The following is an 8,633-nucleotide window of genomic DNA, read 5'->3' on the forward strand; positions in this document are numbered from 1 at the left end:
CCGGCGAATTAACGCGGCGCGTGCGCTTAGTGCGAGGTTGTGTGGGCGTCTTCGCAGACGACCCACCAACGTGGCCCCTTTTAGGTGGCATCTTGGGCGCCGTGTATAGAAACACGTGCGCGAGAGTGATCGAGTGAACTAGCGGCGCGTAAAGCTGCTCGCAGTTCCTCTCTCTACTCTGTCGAATTTAAAAATGTAAATTCGTTCTTAAAGAGGGGGATGGTGTAACGGGCTAGAGTTGCCCTAATGTTACACAGTCCCCATTAAGTACATTTGGTACTTAAGGGGATGGTCAATTACTAAATAATAGTAATTAGACCCAACACTCGGGTGTGGTGCACATTTGTGACCAACCCTTGTGGATGTGATGCACATGGGTGCATTCACATTAGGAGGGATGACGCCCAGCGTCATCCATGATGACGGCTAGCGTCATCAGTTACGCGAGGTATCTATAAAGATACGCTCGCAATACATATTAAATGATATCTATAGAGATATCATTTTAATTGGTAAAAATAGGTATTTGTATTTAATTCTATTAAATATAAATCAGTCTGAAATTTACTACCTACTTGGTAAGTGCGCACGAGGAGACGGATTACCGCTCCCGTGACGTCACTTCACCAGAGTTCTTAGTGTGTTGGGTGAGGTCGCTTGCGCGCCCACCACAACTACCTCACTGCACGCAAGAGAAGCAGGTGCAAACCGCTTCCTCGCTGTGCTAGGGTGTGTGCTTAAGTAGAGCGTGGCCGCATTACGACGTGCCCGCCTACACTACCGCTCCCGTGACGTCACTTCACCAGAGTTCTTAGTGTGTTGGGTGAGGTCGCTTGCGCGCCCACCACAACTACCTCACTGCACGCAAGAGAAGCAGGTGCAAACCGCTTCCTCGCTGTGCTAGGGTGTGTGCTTAAGTAGACCGTGGCTGCATTACGACGTGCCCGCCTACACCCAATGCGTCGTTTGACATCGAATAACGCCTATGACTGAACGGACGAAGGTAAGGCCCCGCGAGTAGGTGTGCGAATTCGCCACTCCTAGCGGGCGCCGCCTGCACTGATGAATGCAGGTGGGAATCAATGCTTCCTTGTTGGAAGCTCCGTGAGTCAGAAATATCAAATCCTCGTCCAGTGGAGAGGTTATTCGAAGAGTTTCGACTCTTGGGAACCGATTGTTGCCCTACGCATTGACGTGCCCGGCTTGGTGTCTGCCTATGAAAAGCCCGGCTTGGTGTCTGTATATGAAGCACCAGCTGAGGCCTCTTCGCTAGTCTCAGGGACTAGCAGAAGTAGCGTAGTGAGAAGAAATAGGGGGTACATTACCGCCCATGATTTCTTTCACAAGCAAGCGGGCGAAATGAATTCGCTGCGACCTCTGTTTCATCGCATCCGAAAGCGGATAAATGCGGCGCGTGAATTCCGCCTCGTACTGGTCGGGCATTTATTTGAACGCAACACGACCGGAATCGGGAAAATACGCCTAAGAAATTTCCCTGAGCCTTCCATGATTTAAAGACGCCATTAAAGTTATGTGCCTCTACAATAGCGCGCTCTAGGATCGACGCCCTCGGCCCGTTGGCACGAGGCCATCGACATGGAGAGGCATAAGTGGTATGCCACCCGTCACATAGCCACGTTTACTATGACTGGCTTGTGACACCGATCGAGCACGTTCACGTGTCGTCGGCGGAGCTTTAGGATCCGAATCCTCCATGTCAGAACCATTATGGATAATGGTCCGAGCATAAGGCGTTGTGGTTATACCCAACGGAGAAGCGGCTGCGCCTTTATAGGCAGCGCTCTCACTAATGGTGCTGCGCTAGCCAGTGCAGACGATAAGACAGCATTAGAAAACTCCGTTGTCTCCATGTTGGGAGCAATGAGTGAAGTTTGGATGGGCAATCATGCGCCATCATCCTTCCTCATTAGCTCGCTGTCCGCATCACTACTACGAGGTGATGGCAGCGGTATCGACTCATTGTAGTCAAAAAAGAGCGACGGATCGATATCCTCACTATGAAAGTGGGATGGATCATTCAGCCCAGTTAACGCGACAGCAAAAGTCTGTAACTCTTGCACTGGGCGACGGCAGCGTGTAAACGCGGCGCGTGCGCTTCGCGCGTGGTTGAGTGGGTGGCTTCGCAGACAACCCACCAACTTTGCCCCCTTTAGGTGGCATATTCGGCTCCGTGTAGGACACAGGTAGCAAGAATGAATAAGATAAGTAAGCGGCGCGTAAAGCAGCTCGCTGTTCCTCTGTCCTCTTTGACGAATTTCAAAATGTATTTTTTTTTCTTAAGGGAGGGGTTAACGGGCTAAAGTTGCGTTAAGGTTACACAGCCCCCGTTAAGTACACTTTGTGTACTTGAGAGATGGTCAATTACTCAAGTGATGTAATTGTACCTACCACTTGAGTGTGGTTCACATTGTGACCCATCCTTGTGTATGTGATGATCCCTGAGGGCATTCACATTAGCGGGGATGAGGTATCTAGAAAGATATGCTCGCAATACATATAGTGTCTATCTACAGAGATGGCATTTTAGGATTAGTTGAAAATAGGAGTGTATATTTAATACGATTAAATATAAATCAGCCTGAAACTCGTGGGAGTGCTATCAAGTGTATGCGGGCACGTCTTAATGCGGCCACGCTCTACCTTAAGCACACACCCTATCATAGCGAGGAAGCGGTTTGAACGATTTCTCTCACGTGCAGTGAGGTTATTGTGGTGGGCGCCTTTGCGACATCGCCAACGCACTTAGTGCTTTGATATACGTGACGTTAGCGGTAATCCGGCTCCTCGTGCGCACTTATCAGGTAGGAAGTAGTTCTCAGACTGATATATATTTACTTGTATTAAATATAAATCCCTATTTTAATCAATCATAAAATGTCATCTCTGTCGATAATCACTAATATATATTGGGAGCGTATCTTTTTAGATACCCCGAGTAGGGTTGACGCTTACCGTCAACCCCGCTAATGTAAATACCCTCAGGGACATCACATACATAAGAGTGGGTCACAATGTGAACAACACCAAGTGGTAGGTACAACTATATCACTTAAGTAATTGACCATCCCTTAATACACAAAGTGTACTTAACGGGGATTGTGTAATATTATGGCAACTTCAGCTCGTTACATCTACCCACTATAAATCTCACGACACGCAATTTGCGGTCATTTAAGTAGTAAGATGCAAAAGGTATTGAGCTGCACGGGTGGTCAAAGATATTAGATTCTCTAGAACTCGTCAATCGGTCGAATTTCTTAGAAGCGCACCATACAATGTAGCCCCATTGTATGGTGCACTTCTAAACAATATGGAAATTTAAGCCGACTGCTGGAGTTGGGAGGAATCGATTATTTGTCTCCTACGTTGATATGCTTAAACTACACCTTCCATTTAAAAATGAAGATCGTGGTATTGCAAGTGTTCTGATAGTTGATAGTAGATATGAGGATGTGGAGATCGGATGTTTTGTGAAGGCTGCGGTTGAAGACTGTAACGGGTGCCCCGTTACATAAATATTATTTCCTATAAGAGGAATAATAAACATTATTTCCTGAAGGACAAATTATTATCTTTATTAATTTTGACTTATAGTTCCAATACTACAAAATTTAGTGATGTTGACGCAATAAGACATTAGTTATATTGATTGGTTGGTTTAAGATTTAAATCAACCCCGCCAATCGTTATAAGATACGATTGGGTAATGCCCAAGTAGGCGCCACACATAGTTTGTTATTAATATCATAGGATCAGTAGTAGATTGAAGGTCGTTCGTAGGAACTAAATATATTCTAATACAGTTTTACTTTTCCTCTATTCTAAAGCCTTAAGGCTGATCTTTTGTAGCTAAGACTACATAGCTACCTGTAATCCTCCTCTGCACGTCGTGTACGTGAAGTAACCGAGCCACCCCACCTTCACTGTAATCAGTATAGATTGTCTAGTACTGTTAACAGTACTAGCAAAGGGTGCCCCGTTACAAAGACGGTAAAAACTGTCTAAAAATATTCTAGATATTGAAATTCTTAACGGCGTCTTGTTGAACATCAGACCACATGATTTTCTATAGGCTAGATATAGCAGTAGAATGCTGCGAGCTATATCTAGCGTATATCTTGATGAATATAGTCTTTATTTTTCTTTCACCTCACAAGGTCAACCTGCACACGGAGACAGCGATAACTACGTCTAACAATCCTTTAGATTATGAGCCCAAATAACGCATCTCCGGACTACCTTCTTGCCGAGGATAATTATTTCGATTGGGAGTCTAATATTCGAATGACGTTGGCGAAGAAGGGTCTACTTGACCCTGTGTTGATCAAGCAAGACAATATCGTTGATGAGTATGGAAAACAGATCAGCCGGGAAAGCCCCGCAGGGAGGACAGTTGACATGAAAGCTGGCAAAAATCGCGAAATTGGTCAGTGTCAACTACCAGGCAATGATACGAGACGAGACAATTGCTCGTGGAGCTTGGGATGTGCTCGAGGACTTCTTCAATCGCCGAACGATGCACAATCGCGTTGCGCTGAACCAGAAAGTGAATGAATTAGCTAGCCAGTTGTGGTAATTTCTTTGATCGCCTTAGGCGGCTCAAGGAATTGTAACGACGCTTGCTGCTGCAAGTGACCCACTAGACGAGCAAAGGCAACTAATTATCTTGCTTGGCAGTCTCCCAAGGGAACATCATGTGACAATAAAGATCATCGAGTATATCGAAGGGGTTACGATGTTGCAAGCGGTAGAAATACTCAAGTGAGGTAGTATACGGAAAGCAGAAACGAAGGTACAGATGTAGCGTTTAATTCAACACAACAGCGAAATTGGAGTGCTGCCAAAGCCGCAATCAGATTTCGCGCCAATTTGTTTTAAATGTGGCAAAGTTGGCCACAAAGCTGACTGTCGATCGTCAAAGAAAAAGGGCTCGAGTCTTGAGTACGTGTTCGCTGTGGTTCAGTCCTGAACGTTCACATTGGCTATTAGGTAGCGGCGCAAGCGCGCACATGACCAACACGAAATGTCCGACTAGAAAGAAGCAGCTCCCATTACTAACGGTACCAAGATCGTGGTTGCTGACGGCACGATTTTGACAGCCCAGGCGATGGTACAGTCGAAGTTATTTTTGTTAACGACAGGAAGATCCGTGTAGAAAGGGTATTATACATACCAGGGCCAGACAAGAATTTACTGGCTGTTTCAAGAATCATCGAAGACGGAATCCAAGTTTCTTTCCGGGATAGCATGTACGAGCTCTCTAAAGGTTGTTGTACGTTTCTCACACTTCGAAAGGGCAGCTATAGACTCTTCTCGATCATTCGCCTAGACTCTTCTCGATCATTCCGAAGACCGTGCCGCACGCTAATAGAGCTTTGGAAGTTGTCGTCATTGATAAATTTAGTATTGGACAACTGTGACATGCTCGACTAGGATATCCGTCATTTGGGTCAATTTCTAGAACTATGAAATTTTAAAAAGGTATTACGCAGGAGGCGTGCATAAAACGAGACCCTAATGAGCTATGCGAAGGGTGCGCTCAAGGAAAAATAACTATGGCTTCATTTCCTCGGAATAAAGGTGCAACCAAGGTTTAGTCGAACGGCCTTCTTCAATAGATCCACAGTGGCATAGTTGGACCGATTCAGACCAAGGCATACCGAGTTATAAACTTACGATCAGGCCGTCTCGTGATATCTCGCTTAATATCGTTAGATGAACGGATGAACGATCACTACCGCGACACTGAAGAGGCTGAAGAGCTTCCAATTCAAATGCATTCCGACATCATCTCAGACGAAGAAGGCATTGTTTCCTTTATTGCTGATTTTACTGTGGATCGTGACATCGACATGAAAAGCGAAGCTTCTGACCAAGATGATCAGAGTATTGTGGAATCGGAGCCTATGGCTCTTGTTTAACACACGGTTGCACAGGATAACGAGCCAACTTACTACGGTGTTTTGATGACGCAACTGGATCGATAATGCAAACCAATGGAGGGGGAATGACCCCGCATGGAAGAAATTAAAATGCACTTGGTCTTGTTCATAATTGGCAGCAATTTATCCTCGAGTGCTTCAGAATGCCCTATTACCGGCGTCTAGCCAGATTGACCAGTAATTCTCGCAAAATGTAACAAGGGATGATGCTGCACCGAGATTTAGGCGCCCTAGTCGGGACGAGGATTTGCTTACGTTCGCCCTGAGTGTCCACGGGGAAGATGGCATTTTGATCCCTCAGTCGTATAGCGAAGCGTTAAATTCACCTCAGTCTACTGAATGGGAGCGAGCTATGCATGATGAGTTTAAGGCGCACAAAACAAATTTAACTTGGAATATAGTTCGGCTGCCTGCTAGCGCAAATATAATTTGGATCTAAATGGGTATACAGCATTAAAAGCGATGAGAAAGGTACCATCGTTCGGTACAAAGCTCAACTTGTTGCCAAAGGGTCTCACAGAGCCCGGGTCGTGACTACAATTTTACACATGCCCCAGTTATCAATAGCACATCTCTCTGGGTGTTTTGTTCATATGTCAACGAGCTCGACTACGAATTGGAGCAATGTGATGTAAATACAGCTTATTTATGTGACGAATTTGAAGAACGAGTGTACATGGCAATTACGAAAGGCCTCGCTGTCGATGGGAAAAGAGTTATTGCGTGCCAGCTTGACAAAGCACTTTACGGTCTTAACCAATCAGCGGCGGTGCGGCACAAGCTAATTCGAAAAGCATTTCTACGGCGAGGTTTCACACCACTTAAGTCCGGACCGTGTAAATTTAATTTTGTGGCATTATATGTCGACGATACGCTCGTTGCAGCTTTATCCAAGCCGATGGTAGAGAAAGTAATCTCAAGCCTCGAAGAAGAGTTTCGACTCAAGCGACTAGGTGCTGCACAGATTGCCGTGGGGATAAATTCGTCGGGACCGCTCACGCAAGTTGATGAACATACCCACAGCGATATATTAAGGACGTTATCGATCGTTATGGACTGGCTAAAGCAAGTCATCAATAAATTCTTGCGAAGTCGCCGCTACACTTCAACAAGGAGAGGATGACGGGCTTGACACTTCAAAGTATCCATATCGTCCTCTAATTGGCAGCCTGCTACATTTTAGCACAGGTACGTGGCCAGACATTGTGTACATCGTCGGAAATGAAGCAAGTACTGTGAGCGAGCAACTATGCAGCATTGGAGAGCAAAAAAACAAGGTCATTCATTACCTGGAGGCGACAATAACTCACGGGTTGTTATTTAACAGCAACTCGCAACTCTGCAGTTATTCAGACTCTGACTGGGCCTCTGAGATCAATGACCGCCGATCAGTTTCGGGAATTTTGGTGATGTATAATGTTGCTCTTGTAATTTTCAAGTCGAAAACGCAGAAAGACGTTGCATTAAGTACTGCGGAAGCGGAGTATGTTGCACTTTCAATATGCACCCAAGAAACAATGTAGGTACCTACACTTCTGAAAGAGATAGGTGTGAAGCATCAAGCTGCAACAACAACTTTTGTTGATAATCAAGCTGCAATCAGCATGACCAAATAGATTGGATATAGTCAACGCTGCAAACATATCAGCTTGAGATTTCACTACATGCGCAATAAGTTCGAAGAAGAAATCATTAGTCCCGTTTTCGTTCCGACGTCTCAACAGCTTGCCGAATATCTCGCTTGCCTCGTCACAAGACAGGTATCAACCCCTCGTCTCAGGGGGATTGTTGATGATAGAGATGAGGATATGGAGATCGGTTGTTCTGTAACGGGCTGCGGTTAAAGACGGTAAAGATTGTCTAGAAAATATGGTTGATATTGAAATTCTAAACAGCATCTGGTTCAACATCAAACCACATGATTTTCTATAGACAGATGTAGCAGTAGAATACTTCGAGCTATGACCTAGCGTATATATTGATGAATATCACTTTCCTATTCCCTTTCACCTCAAGAGTTTAACCTGTACACACGGAGACAACGACGTCTAATAAACCTTACTGATAAAGTGAATCGTCTGCGCAAGATAGTGCACATGACACCTTGCTCAGAGACGACTCATGTAGGCGGGCTCGTCTTAATGCGGCCACGCTCTACTTACGCACACATCCTAGCACAGAGAGGAAGCGGTTTGACCGTCTGCTTTCGCGTGGAGTGAGGTTATTGTGGCAGGCGCATTAGCGACCTCACCCAACGCACTAATTACTCTAGCAAGTGTCGTCACGAGAGCGGGGATCCGACTCCTCGTGCGCACTTACCGAGAAGGAAGTAGATTTCAGACTGAGTTATAGTTCATCGCATCAAAAATATAAATACCTTTACTGCCAATCAAAAATGTCATCTCTGTAGATCACACTAATAGGTATTGCGAGCGTATCTTTCTAGATATCTCGCGTAACGGATGACGCTAGGCATCATCCCTCCTAATATGAATGCACCTATGTGCACCACATACACAAGGGTTGGTCACAAATGTGAACCACTCCCGAGTGGTGCGTCTAATAACTTATTTTAAGTAAATGATCATCCCCTTAAGTACACCAAGTGTACGTAACGGGGACTGTGTAACATTAGGGCAACTTTAGCCCGTTACACCCCCCCCTTTAAGA

General features: G+C 45.3%; 3 protein-coding genes across 3 annotated transcripts; all 3 read left to right on the forward strand.

Annotated features, from left to right (window-relative positions):
* Window positions 1-4,468: 4,468 nt before the first annotated feature.
* Window positions 4,469-4,990, forward strand: CCR75_001204 (uncharacterized protein; the record flags this gene model as incomplete). The annotated part of the gene is made up of 3 exons (XM_067959308.1): window positions 4,469-4,567; window positions 4,616-4,768; window positions 4,826-4,990. 3 exons carry the CDS (start codon window positions 4,469-4,471, stop codon window positions 4,988-4,990), a joined length of 417 nt encoding a protein of 138 aa, XP_067820278.1.
* Window positions 4,991-5,744: 754 nt separating this feature from the next.
* CCR75_001205 (uncharacterized protein) lies at window positions 5,745-5,942 on the forward strand (the record flags this gene model as incomplete). Its single annotated transcript, XM_067959309.1, has 1 exon — window positions 5,745-5,942. The coding sequence occupies one exon, from the start codon at window positions 5,745-5,747 to the stop codon at window positions 5,940-5,942; it is 198 nt and encodes a 65-aa protein (XP_067820153.1).
* A 483-nt stretch (window positions 5,943-6,425) lies between these two features.
* CCR75_001206 (uncharacterized protein) lies at window positions 6,426-7,086 on the forward strand (the record flags this gene model as incomplete). The annotated part of the gene is made up of 2 exons (XM_067959310.1): window positions 6,426-6,434; window positions 6,484-7,086. 2 exons carry the CDS (start codon window positions 6,426-6,428, stop codon window positions 7,084-7,086), a joined length of 612 nt encoding a protein of 203 aa, XP_067820276.1.
* Window positions 7,087-8,633: the final 1,547 nt, after the last annotated feature.

This window comes from Bremia lactucae, linkage group LG1 (assembly GCF_004359215.1).
Source record: "Bremia lactucae strain SF5 linkage group LG1, whole genome shotgun sequence".
NCBI lineage: Eukaryota > Oomycota > Peronosporomycetes > Peronosporales > Peronosporaceae > Bremia > Bremia lactucae.